Source organism: Chaetodon trifascialis, chromosome 12, assembly GCF_039877785.1.
Source record: "Chaetodon trifascialis isolate fChaTrf1 chromosome 12, fChaTrf1.hap1, whole genome shotgun sequence".
Classification (NCBI taxonomy): Eukaryota; Metazoa; Chordata; class Actinopteri; order Chaetodontiformes; family Chaetodontidae; genus Chaetodon; species Chaetodon trifascialis.
In genome coordinates this window covers 22,116,328-22,136,295 of record NC_092067.1, presented here as the reverse complement: position 1 = coordinate 22,136,295, position 19,968 = coordinate 22,116,328, and the positions used below count along the sequence as shown (strand labels likewise).

Below are 19,968 nucleotides of genomic sequence, written 5' to 3'. Positions count from 1 at the left end.
TAATAACATAGTATAGTAGATAGTAGAAATACTTCTATTAAAGAAATAAAAAATATAAACAATTCAGTTTTTTCTGTTTGTTTCCTCTTTTTTTTATTTATCTCTGAACTATAGATCATTTTAGTTATTTTTTGAGTCAAATACTTGGTTAATACTTCTTTCTCATCTTTCTATCTGTAACATGTGCAGCCTGAATACATGCCAAATACTACGGAGACAGAGCTTAACTTGTATCAGAGCTTTCGCATCAGTTAACCATAAAATCCTCTCAAAGCTCAGCATAAAGCTGTTGTTTCCAACACAAAGCATCACAAACTATCACATGAATAACTTCCTGCATAGATTTAGCCATCCACCAGGGGTCACTGAGCATCAGAGTGCCACAAAGGTCACAATGCAGCACTTTAAAGGTCCAAATCATGTGTTAAAATTCAGTGTAAAATCATATTTCATATATTTTTTAATCATGTTCTTCAGCACAGCTGCGTTAACCTGTTTCTTACATAATCCAGAGTCTCATGCGTGCATTTACATGAAACAGGTGTGCAGTGCAACATCTGTGACACCTGTCAGAGGAGTGAATCACCAAAGTGCTTGAACACACGCACACATTCACACACACAGAGCAGAAGCAAATGACTGAAATGTCTTTAAACTGGACACTTTTTCTCAGCAGTGATCTGCTTGTCTCTTTAATTCTACAGCACTTTCTGACACCTTTGATGTTTTGAACGACAGCACATAATTGCAAGTAACTCAACAAAAAAGGTTTGAATCTCGTTAATTCGGGCTCCAGAATAACCAGGGACCCATTTTTAATTTACTGTGACCACAACTCCCAAACCACAAATTCATCAGCTATACATCAGCCATAAGCTACGTCTTAAGTGTAAATCTCATAACTGGGTTGCTTCTTAATTGTTTCCTTGGGGCTCCATTAGTGGCACTAAAACCACACGTGCAGAAGAAGAATGGGTGTTTTGTTGACTTGCTCATTTTACAGATGGTACGCTTGGAGCAGCATCTGTGGACCGTGGAGAGAAAAGCTCAGGCTTTGAGAAACAACGCTGCTGAGGAAAAAAACAGCAGTGTGATTTTGGTGGGTTTTCATTATTTGGTGATTCCCTGACTTTCATTTGGCATCATCATCATCACCATCTGAAAAACTGCTAGAAATTATGTTTACATACGACCTATCAGCAACAGCAAATATGTTTTGAGGGAAACGTAATGCTGACCAAATTATGTTTCTACCGCCATAATGAGGAAATGTTGTCGATAATCAAAGCTTTTTCCTGACAAACACCGGCGCCCCCAGAAGTTGTTCATAGGGTCCACATGGGGCCACTAAAACTCTTGGTGTGGCACATCAACACCAAAAGCCATGACTGAATTTCAGGAATTCTATTATGCTGTTTGCTGCTGTTGTATGTAAACTAGCTGAAACTCCGTCAATATGACAGTTAAAGACTGATTTTAGACATGAGTGTTACTAATAATCTCATGTGTATTGATGAGTACCAGAGCGGCCATGTCCACTGTGATCACCCCCAGCAGCACCATTTCCGGCAAAATCTTGCAATACACCATCCATTCATTGGGACTACAGCGTTTTTCAGCTTTTTTATGGTTCTGTTCAGGCACTGACAGCACTTAGTTTAGGTTAGGAAGAGATTATAATCTGCTTTCACACGGAAAAGGCCAGCAGTGACTTAAGACAAACAGAAATCAGGATCTTTCAGGCAGACATGAGCCTGGACTCAAACCCTGGATTCTGGCGTCGCAGTCCATCCGCCCTGACCACCTTCCTGAACTTTCAACGCAGCACATAAATGTACTGTATCATTCACTGAAAGAAACGTCTCTGAGCATAATCCAGGCAGAAATTACGTTACCACCACAATGTCATTCTGAAAACAGTTTAGTAGTGTGCAAATGTAATTTCTAGGAGACAGCTTTAGCCTAACGTTTAGTTATCTGTCAATTTATTGTCCAATTTCTACTGTCGCTCCATCATGACCATAGCTGTTAGTGTAAGATTTGATGCAAAAATTATGAATCCTGTGTCTGCAGATGATGACGTGTCATACAGGATTATCAGATAATCAGAACCAGGCCGTTAGAAGTTTTTTATTTCCTTCTCAACTTCTGCATAAAAATCCTTCGTCCTCTTTAAGAGCGACTTTGAGGGTTGGCTCGACTCGCACCAGCCGTCCATCCATCAAGCTGCACAGCAGCAGTCAGACTGGGAACGGGGCTCAGTCTGAGGAATGACACCTGTGACACTGATCCAGATCCTGTGGTGAGTACACAGCTCTGCAGCACCTGGACTCACTGTCCAGAAGTGTTGACCACATTTATGGGGTGTGTGTAATGAGAACTTGGCTAAACTCAGTCCTCTGGTACAAGTAGAAATATCCATCCAAGTTTAAGTGTGATTTTGAATCTTCTATCAAGCCAACAGGAAAAGAAATCAGGGACGAAAGGTTAGTTCAAGATACAAATGACATGTGTGTGCTGGACTTAGCTCAGAAAGACATCAAGAAGTTACCACAAAGAAAACTAAAGTGGAGAAGCTCGTGATAGGCTGCTTTTAATGATCCTGAACACAGATCATTGTTAACCAATACATTAAACAAAAGTGGTGCGCATCAAGTACTTCAAACGTACAGTAAATCACATTAACACAGCAGTCTCATTTAAGTTAGGGAACAATAAATAACTACACTTTGTCCAAGAAAGTAGTACAAGTATTTTGTCATAAATAGGCAATAATTAGGAATAAATAAATAAATAAATAACACAACAGATGGCAGAGGTTGCACATGAAACAGTACATTACCAGCCTTACTGCCATCTTTGGAAACAGCACCTGACATGCTAAAACACATTACACTGCTCTGCTCCTCACGCCCATTGTCTCATTTACATGACCATGGCTCTTTTTAACACATCGACTCGCAGGCTAATGAGCGAGAGTCCAGAAAACACTTCAGTGCAACATGCAGAAGTATGAGGCTTCGGGGAGTCCTTTCAGTCTCGTGTCGGTGTGCCCCTCTCTGTGACAAGTGCCATCTATTTGGGCAAACCCTGCCAACCCTCTTTCGCTCCCGAACCCCAGAAACAATGGCTCTCAATTACCAGTCAACAATGAATTAGAATATTAAAAGCCACGGAGGATGGAGGAGTGGATGGGGTTGAGAAAGCCTGAGGTGTGTGACCCGCTGAGAAGTCCGCAGATGTCGATCGGTTGGGTCTGTCGTGCTGCCTGTCTTTGACAGTAGAGCCTGAACCTCCCTCCTGCTGCAGTCTCCACACTCAGGGTGCCCCATGTTCCTCAGCTAATCCCACTTTATCCAGGAGAGGCGGGCTGTCAGATCTGAGAAGGGGGAGCGCGTGGGCCGAAGGAGACAAAAGCAGGACAAACACATAGGTTTTGATACTTTTTAATGACTGTTTAACAAGTCCCAGGTCCAGGGCTAAAGAATGGGGCACACTTAATGCTGAAAAGCTGCATAAAGAGGCTTCAGAGCAGATTCCCACAGAATTAGTTGAGTGCATGGAGGCAGTAAGAATACAGGTACTTGTGTTTTGGTGAAATAAGGCTCATTTATGAGCAAATGCTCGAGAGAAACACACCTGGGGATAAAAGCATGCAGCAAACACACGACAAACTGCGTAAAATGAAGTTTGCTTCATGTCAGCAGGCGGGAATTACTGTGAAACACACTGAGATTTCACATAAGCATTAAAAGCCTCTCTGCAAGTCAACAAAGATTCAGACTAAAATGGATGATTTGACTGTGTGTCTGTGGTTTAAATGTGTGTGTATGTGATGATGTTCTCTGAGGCATATCTGGCTCATCAGCAGAGGCTTTAAACATCACATATTTTCTATTCATGACCGCACATATTTCATCCAGGACTTCTTTTCATGTGGATTAAATGGAAAATAAATGTGAAATGTGGATTATTTTTAAAATACGGGATAACCATTATCATTATGGGATAACCATATTATCTACACAGCCTTCGATCAAATAATGGCAAACACTTAAACAAGAACCTGGATGAGTTTAGACTTATCATAGCTAATCGATGATGCTTTATTTAATATTCCTGTCAGCACACTGGCTGAAGTCAGGCTTAACATTACTCCCATCTTATCTGCAACTCCAGGCTCAATCAAATCTTAATGACAGCTTCATTAGGGACTAATGATAGTGATCAGCTCACCACTTGTGTTCCAGATTGCGTTGGTTTGGTTCTTGTAGCCATTCTTCATGCACTCGTCCACATAGGATTTGGGGTCGCAACCTGACATGAGGATCTCTCTCAGCAGGGCGATGTACGCTATGGCCAGTCTCAGAGTGTCTATCTTGGACAGCCGCTTCTCGTAGGGAAACGTTGGTACATGGCAGCGCAGCTCCTCGAAGGCGGAATTGATGCTCAGCATCCTCTTCCTCTCCCGGATGTTGGCGGCGTGCCGCTGCACCTTGTAAGGGTGATGGGACACCAGTCGCCGCGCCCTGCGCTTGGTCACCTCCAGGGGTTCGTCCACGGACGAGATTTCCCCCTCAGCGCAGATGCCCGCCCCCGGAGACTGCACGTCGAGGTCGGTGAAAGTCAGCTGTGAGTCCGGGAACATGGACTGACTGCCGAAGGAGGACCAGGGCGAGAGCTGGCCTGTGGCTGCCGTGTAGTCCAGCAGGAAGGTGTCCAGCTGGGTCTGAAGCTGGAAGCTTTGGTCCACCTGTCCCCAAAATGCAAAATCAGCGGTGCCATCCTGGTCGAAATCAAAAAGGATGTCGTCCATATTTAAAAAAGAAGCAAAGTGTAATTGATGTTTCTTTTTCAAGGAGGATAATTACACTGTGCAGGAGTGATGGACAGAGTCTGTGAGGGCGGAGAGCAGAGCGCAGGTTGTCATGAATGAACTGGTGACTGCTCACCTGCGTGCGTCTCAATCTCTCTGCCTCATGGGCACATCTCCTGGGTTAAATACTTCCAGGGCCTCCGTGTCTCTCGGCGGGTTGCTCTGGCCAATTCTAAAGGCTGAAAGGGAGCTCTTAAGAACACTTTACCCCTCCTTGAGGATCGTTCATTGCTTTAAAAACGCATTACAAAGGAATCAGTTGATCTCCGAACGACAAAAAGCGGGGAAACACATGTCCAATTATAAACTTCCTCCCAAGTAGTCCCGCTAATATTGACAAAAAACACTCAGTGCTCGGCGGGCTTTGGGGGGGCTTGTGCCGAGCATTATGGCGCAGCAGGCCACGCAAACCCGGTGGCCTCTGAATGGGATTGTTTTATCTATTTAAACTCAGCTGACAACAAACACTACTGTCAGAAACACACGAGCGCGCTTTGTTAGTAGAGAATGTAACGAGATCTCAATGGGAAAGCAGCGTTCTCTAATGTTTTGCCTTTGGGTTTATTCTGGTCTAGACATATTTTTACGCACTGAAGTCAGATACCAAACAGACGTACAAGATGTAAAATATTCCAGCAGTATCACCACAGCTCGCCCCACATAATTTGGGTCTAGTCGCCACATTAATAAGCTCCTAATTTGCAAATGATATGACTGACTAAATGTCAAACCATGGAGAGGACGCACGCTGTAATTACTCTGGGGTTAATCAAGTGAGCCAGTTCTTTCTTCGAGGTTGGATGGAGGGCAGCTCGAGGATGCACTTTAATTCAACAAGGCTGTATGTTTGCTGACACGTGGTTTTGATTTGACAAAGTCCTCCAGGATGCTAATTTCAAGGGAATCTGTTTGTTGCAGTAAACACAGGCGGTTAGAAGGCCTTTCGCTGGAGCAGCTGATTTAAGAAGAATTATCCGGACGGCTAACAGTGAGACAGGTGAAGGCTGGGACTAGAGCAGTTGGCGACAAACTTCATCCTCATGGACAAATGCATTTTAGTTCATTCTAAAGCCAGAGAAGCCAGAATTATCGTGGTGTTCTTATTAATTTTCGATCATAACCAGGCCCACTGACTCCAGGATCTCAGTGCAAAAAGCACCTTTCCTGGCACACTGGTGCTATTTCATGCTCCTGTCCTTGAGGTGTTACATTTATCCACGTTTAATAAGGCGTGGAAATAATTTATTCCTCCTAAATAGTTGCAGATGTGATTTCTATTATTAAAAAAATCTAGCATGAATGAGTTTTTTGCAGATGACGCACAGACACGTTGTTTGCTTATAAATGCAGGAACAATATAAAGGCCACAGTCCGTTCGGCATTCTTCCTCAGTGAGTTTGATTTCCCTGCAGGGACCTCACTATTTGTTTCAGGAAACACATCAAAGTTGCTGCTATTTTCCAAAAGATTGAGTTACAAAAGTTAATGAACCTACAATGTTGCTCTAACCATTTTCCATCCTACAGCTCAATTAACCCAAGAGACTGATACACGTGAAAGGACAACATCCTGATTAATGGGCGCATTGTTATCCAGCCCGGCATCTTGGTTTGACTCTGCCAGGAGTCACTAAAACCGTTTGCAGTGTAAATTAGGCACGAACCAGAAACCGTGGATGTTTGAAATGACTGATTTCGGATTAACGCGTCATGAAGCTCACTTTCTTTCCATTTCCAATCGCGGACGTCCTCTGTAGCTGTTGGGGATGTAATCGGCTAACACAATTTATTGCTTTAGTAAAAAGGGCTCAAGCGCACAGGCTTCTCTTGACATGTGTCTTGAATGATAGCAGGTGAATTGGAAGGCTTGGTCTACATGGAAAGTGTGGTATTATGTGAGCTCTGGTGTGGGGTTACACCGCAAACACTTTAAATCTGATTTTTTTTTTCTGGAAAAAAGTCAGTCACATTTTGAAATGTATAAAAACGGTGCGTAAAATAAAACTGAAATTATCTCATTCCATAAAAACGATTTTAAGACTCAGGAGCTGCTTTATAGACCCACTGCTTTGCTCAGACGGACACGTTTTACAGCTCATCGTAGTAAAAGCAAATTCAGATCGGATCAGCGGCGCGCAGCGTGTTTGCTGGGCTTCCTAATTAACGAAGAGGGGCAGACGGCGTGCGTTGAGAGGTGCGTGCCCTGTCAGGACCTTCTGCCAGGCTGCCAGCCGCATCTCTCTCCCAGCTGACGGTCTTGGTTTGGTTTGGTCGGGGCTGAAGACGCGCCTGTCACATTCAGATCCGCCTTTTTGTTTATACAACAATTCAAGAGGGATGAAGGCTTTGAAAGGAACGAAGGACAGCAACCCTTCAGAAAATGTGTTGTAAATAAGGAAAAAGTACAATAAGAACGCGAAGCTCAGCGCTGAGCTGGTCTGAAAATGGACAAATTTGGCTTTTATCCCTCGCTTGAAACTTAAAATCTGTTTTTTGCTTATAAACAAGCCTGACTCAGTGTGTGTGGTGCCTTGATTCATTGACATGCGGCCTACACGCGGTTGTGCTCCTCTGACGGACGTGCTGTAAAATCCAGTCCAGGGCTCTCAGCCCAGAGGACCGGACAGCGTGGAAGAATCAAGTGCGCCTTGGACGCTGCACAAGGCCACATGCTCGCAATTAGGAGTGCGGTTTTGAGACTGTTCCCCACCTGGGCGTTACTGTGTGGAACGCAAGGAAGTTAACCAAACTGCGAGTCAAACGCACGTTAGAATTGATCCACACCTGCTCTTTCATGTCCTTTATAATATTATGATTTTTAATCAGTGGCATACGTCGGGGGTTAGAGTGGACACTCTCTCAGCGCTTGTGTCATTTCCTACAAATTATTGAGCTTTGTTGCTTAACTCTGATGGAGTCGTCAGAATCTGTGCCAAAGTGCTGCGTAATAATGCTGCTGCTATGTTCGAACCATAATCCCCGTTATTCTCTCCCTTTCTCTCTCTCTCACACTCACAGTGAAAGTGGACGAAGACATGAGATAGTCCACCAGCCATCAGCACAACAGCAAAAGGAAAGGCTAACATTTCAGGGCTCTGCTCTGTGACGCACATCTTGTTTGTTTGGGTACAAGGCTGATAAACATCTTGGTTCTGAAAGCCTCTGGGGTCTCTCTTGGCTGCTATGAGAGAATGGCATCGCAGCCAAGTGTAATCTTCAGCCTCGGCCACAAACTGCTCTTTGATCCGTGCTGGGACTGAGCCATTAGAGTGTCACGGCACATTGAAACGATAGCTCAGAGCAGAAGTTACCCTTGACCACAGATTAGGATTGAGATAGCCTCGGGCCTTTACCTTTAAAGGTAAGCTACAATCAGCGTTAATGCAATGAACAGTGTGTGCCCAGCTTCAAAGGGCACACCAGTCAACTGAATGAATATAATGCAGGAAATGCCTCGACTGATTGCATGCAAACCTCTCTTGCATGTGAAGTATTTGTGGATTTGGGGTAACGTTCATTTCGCACAAACTGCTGTTGCGTCTTTGGGGCATGTATGTGATGCATGCCAACAAGACAAACACCTTCCACAAAACCTGCCAAAGAAATGAGTCTGATTCTTGAGGTTAAGTAGCAGCTTACTGGCTCTGCGCCCATTCCTGTCTGCATTTCAGGCCCAGGTCTGGTCTGGAAAAAGCATCATGGTCGTAAAGTGGGCCTTAAGCAAACACCCCTTCGGGGGCACCACCCCTCTCCGTGGACCAGCAAGAGCCTGAAGCTGGATCCGAGCCCCCAGTTTGATAAAAACACATTTACAGTATGGGTGTGTATACACTGCATGACAACAGGTGGTATTTAGATAATATGACTTTATATATGTGCACATGTGTACAGCCCATCATAACCTCCCCCTTTACTCCACTATTATATTCATTAATTCCAATCTGTGCGTTCATTTTGAGACTTTTGGCGTGCGTTTCTGTGGAATGTGTGAAAGGCCGCAGAGTCTGTGGGAGGGGACGATCTGTATGAGCGTGTAGACTGCGATCATCAGTGGTGATACCTGAAGAGTAGCAGATGTCAGTACGACTTCCCGGTAAAATCACCTGACTGCAAAATGAGTTTATTGTCAAAAAGAATTCTCATTTTCTTCTTTTGATATTCTAAACTGTTTTTCAGCATGTTTCCAGAGCTCCAGGACCATGAAACTCACTCAACCCGTAAAAGAGCCATTTCAACTTTCAGGTCCAATAAGAAATGAAAAGAAACGTTATTTCCATGACAGCAGATATATATTGGGGAAATAGATGAGGTTCAAGGCCTTCTCCAACTCTGTGGGTACGCAGCAATATCAGCGATGTTAAATGAATTTTGCTAGTGAAAGAATCAGGGACACGGTTGAGTTCACACACATTTTTGTAATGAGTGACAACAGCATTTTACAAGCAAATAAAATGTGAGGTGGTCACTATCAAAATTGGAGTAATGATTCAGTGCATTTTGGCAGAATGGAGCAAAACCGCTCAGCTTGTAATAGCTGTATAAATCACTGGGTAGTATGATGTATGTGAGCATGTCGGCCACAAATCTGAAAAATGGTGGAAATTAGAGGCGATCAGAGAAGGAAGCAAATTTGCCTTTAATGGAGGATTCCAGCGATGTAGTTTTCTAAGAACTTCCAGGGCTTGTCAACAACGGATAAAAGAACAGCCAGAAGCTCCTGGTGTGTGTCAACCCGCAGAAACCCTGCATCCTACATTTCCCACAATGCAATGTTAGTTTTCACAGGATGATTTGTGCCCATGGCAGCAAGTAAACTGAGCTTCATGCATTAAATTGGTGGAGCGCCCCTGCACATGTTTGAGAGGAAGAAGAAACCTAAAAACACATAAATGTTGCAGGAATTTAATCTGATATTTAATACGAGTCAAAGCTGCTCATTAAAGAATTATTTGTCCGCTTGTGGTGCTCGACTTTCTCAAATCTGTGTGAAGAGCTAAATGACAGGGACGCACTGGCATACGGATGATTTCCAACCTTGGAGATTTTGTTGCACGGCCTTTAGGTACCATTTATGGGGACACACTTGCTGAAACCAGATGTGAATATGCTCCTCCTGCAACTCCACTTCCTTGGAACAAAACACTATCAGGTCCATGGAGACAAACACACACATACATAGACAGGGCTGATACTCAGGAGATGGTCTTAACAGGCACGAGGGCGTCTTAGGTCACTGCAGAGACATGCCGGTGGACACGCTGCCCCTAAAGACCAGCTGCTTGCTTTGTTGTGCACCAGTTGTCTTCATCTGTCTTTGTGCTGACCCTGTTGTTCAGGTCAGCGAGGTGTTGCGTGTTTTCCCATCTTGATTAAGAGAAAATGAAAGAAGCTTGTTGTCTGTTCTGTCTTTTCTGTGCAGGGTTTGAGTGGACTCTGCTCTGGATTTGATTTGGAGCTGAAAAGAGACGCTGACACTTAGGACATTCACACTCAGGACAATCCTCTGTTTTCACTGGTAGTGGATAGGACACCCAAAGCAAAGTGATAAAAGGAGATAGCTGAACTGGGGACATGGGGGGGGGGTATGTTGTTGAGTGCTCAGAGACGAGAGAGACAAAAAGAATGCAAACAGGGAGCATCTCTAATGTCACTCTATAGTTAACTGGGTGATTATCTGATAATCCAATGATCTCTTTTCTTCTGTGCAGATGAATGCTTTCCATCTGGTGACAGATGCTTCACAGCTATGATGGGACTGATCCTTTAATGAAAGGAGACAGTGACAAGTGCCTTTGCTCTGAGCATTTACTCCTGATCTTAACTAGGTGGCATGATAGCTATAGCTAAAATGTTGAACTTTAAAATTGTAAACCAAGTCAAGCTTTATAATATTCAAACAAGCTTCTGTGTAAGCAAAAGAGAAAAACTTCTTTTCCAACATTTTACAGTTTACAATTGCATTTAATTTTATCGTGGTCCATATCTTAATTAGTTATTTTTAAATTATTGCTGTTCTGCAGCCAAGCACGAAGCCTGGAAACAAGGTGCAATATCTCGCCTGGCCCTGTCCAAAGGTAACAAAATCCACCTACCAGTGCCTCCAAAGCTCACTAATTAACATAGTATGCCTCGTTATGCCTTGTGTTGATCCTCTCATCTGACTCTTGGCAAGAAAGTGAATGAGTGTATATCAACAATAACTACTGTATTTATTTAAAAAATATAATAAAACTGGGCAAGAAGTCTGTCCTTGTTCTAGTATCTTTTTCATCAATCATCATCACCTGAATGTTTTTTTAATATTGAATCTCTAAACGGTGACACCAGCTGACTCATCCGGCCCTGTGATCGATCGTCATGCAATGACTGCGCTGAGGCCATCTCCAAAAACCAGAACATCATTTGAATCCTTTCCATTCTGCATGGGTGAAGACGGACGGACGCACTTAGCTGAACAGAAGTTTGTTTCACTGCGCCAAGCTTCACTCCGCCAGAACCCAAATCCTTAGCTGCATGATTTCACATCCAAAATAATGCTACAGCAAAGCCAAAACATCAAAGAACGCGTTGTTGTCTGAATATTTGATGAACATGAGCAAGAATTCATGGCTTTTAAATTAAATCAGGTTTTGCACATTTTCTTGCCGCCACCAGGGAACACCCACTGTGATAAATGTTGCGACCATTTTGATGATTTTCTGAAAAAGCAACATTACTGCAATTTATGTGATTTACTAGGAGGGTGTATTTCCCCGCAGCAGAATGTTATGATCCCATGCCTTGGAGAGCAATGTGCAACAAGGTTTTTCGTATTCTTTCAGAAATAGCATTAAAATAAAATCCATATTATGCACCATAGAGGCAGAGGGTTGCAGATCATGCATGACTCAACTGGCATATGCCAAAAACATCTCAACCAGGAGGAAATTCCTGCTCTTGCCAAGGATATATAGAGAAAGGAAGGAGAGTGGGTTCAGAAAGGAGGAAGGTTCGGCTGTTAAACATATAGAGAGCTTTTTCAACCAGGTCCCATCTGAAAGAATAATGACGGCTCTATTATTTTTCCTCAGGTTGTTGGCACGATCGAGCCGAGCCTGCGAGGAATCACAACTGCATGGAGAAGTCTGAAGACCTGATAATTCAGTAGTCAGAGTTTGTAACATAAGACGTCCGCAGCAGCCTGATCACAGTGGTTCAACTTGAAGGTAAAACTAGAAACTGGCTAGGGAACGATCAAGAAATGATTGACTGGGTTTTTGAATCATCCACCAAATGCTGGAGAGACAAGGGGCTGGTGATAGAGTTTCATACTGCTGCACAGGACGAGACAGGAAGCTTGTGATTGATTCTCATCCGACTTTTATCAAAATTTTACTGCTTTCAGCTCAGGCTCACATGACTGCAGCGTGAGATGCCGTGCACGGTGACCATTCTTATATAACCAAATCGAAATCTGGTGAATGAAAACACTCCCTGAGTGATGCCTTGTAAACATACATATTTAATAGCATGCGCAAACCGGCTGGAGTTGTGTTTTCAGTTTGTTATTTCACATATTGGAATTAAGTTCTTTATTTGATGCACCATCCTGCAGCTTTTCAGCTCTGTACAACATAAAATATTAACTTAGCATGCTACAGTTATTTCCAAGTGATTTCCTTTATCCTACTCATAGTCTCACAATAACATGCAAATATTTCGAGTCCATTAAGCATACTTTTAAAGATTGACAGCTTATTAAACACTGAAACCAACTAATTTATTTACTACTCATAGGTACAAACAGATCTCAGTAATTCTTCCCAATCTTTGCTGCAACTGTTTGACCTCGGCCTGATCTGCATTCCCATTCATTCAGACCTCAAGCCTGCGAGGCACGCAAGCATTTTTAATCAACGGCAGTGAATTAAACCAACGTTAGAACAGAGCAAAGTCACACATTGCGGCTCACACCAAAAGCTTCAGCATCTGAGAACAATTAAACGTCTGGTTTCCATGAGAGGCTGATTTGCCAGTTGACAGTCGCAGTGGGGGGAGAGCACTCACCCCCCGAGTGCCCCACTGCCTGCACCAAATAATACCACCAGACAACACGCATTAGCAATGAGGCCTGAGCGATTTCAAATCACAAAGTCAAAGAAAACAGAGTCGAAAATAAGAGCAGCAACACTGCAAATGTTCCGATCCATTTGCAGACGTGAGGGGCGCATTCCTCGCTGGTACGTTATGCTTCCTCCCCTGTGGCGCCACCTCAGAGACCCCATGTTTATTCCAAAATGGCACCTAGGAATGAAGCTTTGACATTGGTAAGAGTTGGATGCTTGCACTGCCTCATCTTGAAATGCATTTGTTCGATATTGAAAGAAATACTTCGATATTCTGGGAAATGCGCTTACTAGCTTTCTTGCTAAGAATTAGATGAAGAACTTGATACCACTTTAACGCCTGTACGGTTAATAAGAAGCTACAGGTGGCAGACAGTTTGCTTAATGCTAATTAACAAGCTTTGGAGGTGCTCATAAGAGGATTTCGTTATCTTTGGACAGAGCCAGGCCAGCTGTTTCCTCCTATTTCTTGCCTTAATGCTAATCTAAGCTAACCATCACTGGCTGTCATGAGCAAATAAGTGTATTTCTCAAAATGTTGGACCACTGCTTTAAGGTGTATATGTAAGATGCATGTGAAGCTGCCAGTGAAACGATGTCCCCACACAATGTTGCACCTCTTTGACCCCGTAAGTATCAATTTTATGTATTGTATTATTTGCTGTCAGTATTCCTTCAGTGTGGGTGCCAGGTTTAGAAAGTTTGGCCCAAAGTTGGTTAAATCTGTTTGGTAGAATTTAAAACCCATCATTCTCCTTTCTCTAATCAAACACCATCCAGGGTCTGCTGTGCCAGGCACTTAAGCCTCAATTTCCCAAGTGGAGCTGCTCAGCAGTCAGCAGTAGTGCACTGAAGTTGTGCTGGCAGCTCCCAGGTGTGACCACTATTAACTATACACATGCTCAGAAAATCCTCCCCACATAAATACAGAAAATGACCCTTGTTGAGGTTTCATTGCATTATGGTCCAGATCCAAGTTAAAGCTGATATCACAGAGGTTTGTCCTCCACAGAAAGCCTAAACTCGCTCTGCAGAACAAAGAAAAGCAGAGGCTCTGCAACCATGATTGACCTCCAACCTCTTAGTGCTTGAGGCGCAATGCTCTAATTTTACACTGCAGGAAAGAAGAAAGGAACGAGCACATCATGAGCTGAAGATGGTTCTGTTTTGTGCCTCATTAAATTTATTTACCACTGTTCCCGTGTCAAGCAGGGATAAACGGCACAGGAATTAGATTTTTGTAACATCTAAATTAACAACAGTTCATCTACTCAATCTTACAATCTCCACTGTGAGGAGTGTAAGAAGAAGCTGACTTCATGCAGGAGTAATGTGCTTTTTCCATTTGGGACTACCCCACCTCAGACACACAAACACCACTTCCCCACTATGGACGTTTGGATTGGATTGAGTGGCTCATGCTGTAGGTGTTGCCATCTCTTAACTGGTTTAACTGCTGCCAAGGACTGAAACCTCTTATCCGTGAGTAGGCCTAATCTCGGAAAGTCTCATGTAGACAATAGCGAGCAAAACTGAAACAAAGAGAGAAAGAGGTGGACTGGAGGAGAGAAGGAATAAAGGCCAGAAAACAAAAAGGTTATAAGAAACAGATTGCTAAACATAAACACCAATCAGTTGACAGCAGCAGAAACAGGAAATTAGATTCCCAGGAGCTGGAAAATGCATCCATGAGAGAAAAATTAGTATCAATGATTCATTGTATTTCGCCTGCCACAGTTGGATGAGGATAAGGGGTGTGGGAAGAAAGAGAAAAAACGAAATAGAGACGGAGGAAAGATGAGGAAGACACAGAGAGGAAAGAACCAGACAGAAATGGAAGAAAGAACACTCCAAGGCTTCTTCCCCGGTCTGCCAGACACCACAGGAGCTTCTGTCTTGGCTGCACAGACGTCGCTCCACCGCTACCTTTCCCCCTCACGCCCTGACTTACCACCATCTCTTCAGCTGTGCTCCACTCTGTTCATGGACACTCTGAAAAGGCTGACCGTTGGAGCACAGAGGGCCAGCTTGCCACCTCGATGTTTCCGAGAGAACAGCGCTCTCCATCACAGCGAGCAGGAAGCGTGAATAAGAGCAGTGACATTAAAGACGTCAGACATACTCTTCAAAACGAAGTAAAAGAAAAACAGGTCAAGTGAAAGAAAGGAAAACTAGATTCTGAGGATAACAGCTACTGTATGGCTTTGCTCAAGCTTACATGTTTGTTAACCAGTGATATTGATGTAAGATATTGGCCCAGTTTGGTCAAAGCTGAAAGGTTTGTCTGTTTAATATGAAGCTGCAGCCACCAGCCAGTTAGCTTAGCTTAGCATAAAGACTGGAAACACTGGGAAACAGCTAGCCTGGCTCAACCAAGAAATAATGTGGCACATAACCTCCTATAAAACCACAGCTTGACGCGTTTACACTCAGGCTTTTGTACAAATTAAACATGTATGACATGTTCGTTAGTGAGCTTTAAAGGTGCTGATTGGTGGGTTTTGTTACCTTTGAAAAGAGCTAGGCTAGCTGTTTCCCCTGTTTCAAGTATTTGTGTTAAGCTAAGCTAATTGGCAGGTGGCTGTAGCTTCACTTTGAATAGACAAATATGGAAGTGCTATCAATGATCTCATTCATCTCTCAGTAAGAAGGCTACTTGCCAAATTGTTGAACTCTTCCTTTAAAGGTCCAGTGTGTAAGATTTAGGGGTATTTATATGATTATATGACTTGTGTTTTCATTGGTGTATAATTACTTGAAAATAAGAATCACTGTGTTTTTGTTACTGTAGATTAAGCTCTTTGTATCTGCAGAGGGAGCGGCTCCTCTTCCACAGAGTCCGCCATGTTGCACCGCGATGTTTCTATAGCAGCCCAGAAAGGACAAACTAAACACTGAATCCAGCACTTAAAGGAAACAACTTGGAGCTGTTCATCAAAAAGAAATACTTCTATATTTGACACTGTTTGTGCTATGATAACATTATAACGTGCTATTGTAACAGTGACAGAAGCTCCACTGAGCCCCGGGTCTCCTCCTCCTGTCTTGTGGGTGGAATGTAGTTCTGGGTGTCGTGTGGAAATGAGCTAAACATTTTGGAACACAGCAAAGCCACTGACTGTGATCAATAGCGTCAGTGGATTTCCTGCTGACTCACCTGAAGCACTGGAACCGTCTTGCCAATTTGATGAGTCACTGCATTGTTGAAGCAAAAGTCATGACCTGTCACACAGTGAATTAGAGTGGATACCCAAACCTCCCAATTATTGGATTAACATCAAAAAGAATATAAGTCTGCTACAGCAAAAATGGTCAAAAACAAACTTTTTAAATGTTGTGTGTGGCTCATAAGGGAAACCACAACAACAACAAAAATGTATTTTCAGTTACTTCAGATTATTTGAAGTGAAATATTTTTGGTAAGGGTTTCCCAGCCCCAAAAGCTAACCGCTGAAAACACAAAGTTTAATAATACAACATGAAACCCTTGTTTGACTATAAAACCACTGTGTCCCCTGCTTGAAATATAACAAAAGTAACAAGCTTGGCAAGTGTTCGTGCAGGGTCCCAGCGAAAATGGATCGGATGCTCCTACTGTTTCAGAGAAGTCAGTCTAGTACATTTAAGATAATATACTGCCTTGCCTTGTTCTATGGAGGGGAAAAAAGGCAAAGGAGCCACATGGTGCAGGGACTGAAGTCCGGGTTGTGACCTGCTTTTCTTGAAGGCCTGACCTCACAGCTGCCCCCTCACGGGCAGGAGGAAGCTCGGCCTTACAACGTGGAGGCTAGCACGAGGGGGACGAGGCCAAACTGGCAAGAGTCGCAGTGTTTTGGGGGCAATGAAAAATAATTTCCTCCTGAAGATGGGCCTCAGGGGATCCAGCTTGGCCCAAAGCAGAGGAGTGTGAGCCATTCAGGAGAAATTCCAAGGCGGGGTGACTGAGATCGTCAGGGGGAAATGTCAAAGACAGACAGCGGCGTCAGGCTGCCGTACCCCAGACCTGTTTACTCAATATCTGATTAAAGTGCACTATGAAGGAACATCCAGAGTTTTGCATGAGTCAAACAACAGGCATTAAGTCACTAATGTGCAGCGCAGAAATGTCAAGGGGGAAGATTTTATGTGAAAACCACCTTTTGGGAAATATTATGTAATGGACATACTTTCTTAATTTCACAACGTTCTTGATAGAATGCAACTTTTCTCCTGTGACCAACAAAATTTAATTATATTTATGGGTAAGATGATACCATTTAAAAGCTAGTAGTGTATGAAACAGTTATTAGGGAGCCCAGTGGCGACTCGGGCTGTTTGAGGGACCGGGGCATAAAGGATAAAAAGGGCACGAGCTGCATGCACTGTGTCATGTTTTCTCCACTGGAGGGGCACTGCATGGTGTTTTCTCAATTTTAAGGACACCCATTAGTGCATTTTAACGTGTCCTCCAATAGAAGTTGGCAATAGAGGGCACTTCATCATGTTTTCTCCATTGGAAGGCACCCTAGACTTCATTTTGTCTTTTTTTTTTTTTTTTTTCACAGTGGGCCACCGTACAGGGTACTGTACTTAATCATGTTTTATCCACCCTAGGGGCTTCCAAGAGGGCACTTCACTCCCTCTGGCTGTGCTTTGTACTGCATAAACCACATTATTACAGCTGGTAGCCAAGGAGCTGATAAATGAGGCAGTGATGGTGTATCGTTGATTCTGATCAGCTGATCAAATACAACTTCAGCCTCTACTTGAAGTAACTCCATGCTCCATTTCTATCTGTTCTTAAACAGAAATAAATGCAATTACAAACCAGCAATAACAGGGATTTTTGTGGTATGTTCAGATGTCAAGTCTTTGTGATTTTAGATGGATTAAGAGGAGCTACACTGCCCGTAGCTGACATTTTAATGTCTTGTATGAAATCTCTCAAACATTCTGTCATCAAAATAACATGACACAGTAAAGGCATGCACCCAATCCAGGTTTGCGTTTCCCCACTTTCCCCATTTTTGTGGCCAAATCTCCCACAGTTTTCACCACTGTATGGATGTGGGTACAGAGGATTATTACTACATTTTTCAAACAATAGATAGTGATCTGGCATTGCTTTGTCTCTCTAGTTTCAAAGGGCCATGTGGCATATAGCTTTAAAAAAAAGACAAATTTTGAATTAAAGTAACAAAAGGAAAATACCAAAATTACCGCTTGTGTGTTTTTTCTACTTTCATAGCATCATGGCAAAAAATTAGAATAAGTGACTTTGGCAGATCCCACCGCTGTTCCAGTATTCTCCTCTTGTTAAATCGGCCGGACATTTGAAGCTTGGAAAAAAGAGCCGTGATGGAAAGTCCTCCTCCTTCTGAACGTCCATGAGGAGATGATGATTGGTATTTTTACAGGGCATCCAATGGTGTTCTTTAAGGTCAGTGATTTCAGCTGGAGGCCTCATTACGCCTGAAACGAAAGCGAGGAAAGATGCGAAAGAGACAAGATTTGATGTGCAAATTAAGCAGCAAAATGTGTTCACAGATGTTTTCACACAGGAATGTATACACTACCAACACTGGTTCAATTCACGCCCTCCACTCAACTGACACTAGAAGACAGAGCCAGGTCATGACCTTTACAGAAGCCAGCTCTCCGTTGTAGTTATGTATAAAGTTTTCCACTTTCCCAGGCACTTGTTTCAATACCCAGACTTCAAAGAGTACTTGAAAAGGTAGAGATATCTACCCCAACCCCACATCCACTCCCCGTTTACACAGGGGGAAAGTGGAGCAATGTGGTTCATATTATTTGATAAGCATCCCATATTCTCAAAGGTATTTTAATGACTTGTGGCGGGTGCTTTCATGGTCCTGGCGCTAACTCTCCAATGACACTTAGGGAGCCTGCACATGGAAGGGTCTTGAGTGAGAAGGGCTCGCAAGATCTTTATTACACAATGACACCCGGCGCTTTGACATCGCTCTCTATGAGGGAGAAGAAGATCAGTTTGCCTTTCTCCCAGACCACTGGTATTCATTATATATCTTCTTTTTCCATCTGTCCGTTTATTTTTCGCTGTCTGGAGATGTCAGGGCAAGCGTGTGTTCTTCCCCTGCCGTGACTGTACGAGTGTGTACTGATGGCCGTCAGGAGGGACACGTTGTGTATTGTTTTAGGCCGTGTGGTGTGCCAGCTGTCATGGATGGCCTTGGCCGAGGTTTTCCTCAGGCCTCTGTGTTTCTCTGTCGTTACAAGTGCAGCCTGTGAGGTCTTTGGCAGCCACGTCAAACCATACACTGATAAGTTTAGACCGAAAACAGGGGGCGTTTTCACAACATCAGCATAAAGATTCATCTAAGCCCTGACGTCGGCCACCCAAGCACTGCTGTCAATATGTTAGGAGTGAGTCACAAGCTTTTAAACGCTTATATAACTCAGATGTATAGATCAAGTAAGCTCAACTCTTTGTATTGTAAATATGTTCAAATTTCATGTTGATTATTTTCTTCAAATTTGTTTAGATATTAAATGTCTTTACCTGACAACAGACAGATTTTTCTACAAAGATCGTACATTGTGATTGTTAACAGATTGTTTCTACGGTCCTATAATGAAGCCAAGGGCTAGAAAATAACATCCAGCAGCTTTCAATCCAACAATCATCCCAAACTTTTGTCATCACCGCTGAGTTACAGCAAAGTGATTGCACAAATACCCAGCGGCGCAAATGGGATATGACCGGTAAAATTTACCATAAAACAAATGTATCAAGACATTTGCCTTCGGTGGAGCGGTGAAGCTTCACGGCAGCGATGTCGGCCTCGGATGAAACGTCTTGCCACTTTCCAGTCTCCTGTCCCGTCCTCTCGTCAGCATACAGCTGCATTGTTTGCCTTCATCAAGCTGCACCGCAAAAGCCAAGTCTCACCCTTCAGGGGTTGGAGTTCGGCCTCATTTACCGACATCAGAGTTTGTTTGTGCGGATGAGTTATGGACTTAGTCT

The 19,968-nt window shown here is 43.3% G+C and overlaps 1 protein-coding gene across 1 annotated transcript; it reads right to left on the bottom strand.

The window, feature by feature from the left end:
• Window positions 1–2,576: 2,576 nt before the first annotated feature.
• Window positions 2,577–5,180, bottom strand: LOC139340488 (pancreas transcription factor 1 subunit alpha). The gene is made up of 2 exons (XM_070976330.1): window positions 4,237–5,180; window positions 2,577–3,379 (listed from the first exon to the last, which is right to left on the bottom strand). The coding sequence occupies exons 1-2, from the start codon at window positions 4,814–4,816 to the stop codon at window positions 3,342–3,344; spliced, it is 618 nt and encodes a 205-aa protein (XP_070832431.1). The 5' UTR covers window positions 4,817–5,180; the 3' UTR covers window positions 2,577–3,341.
• Window positions 5,181–19,968: the final 14,788 nt, after the last annotated feature.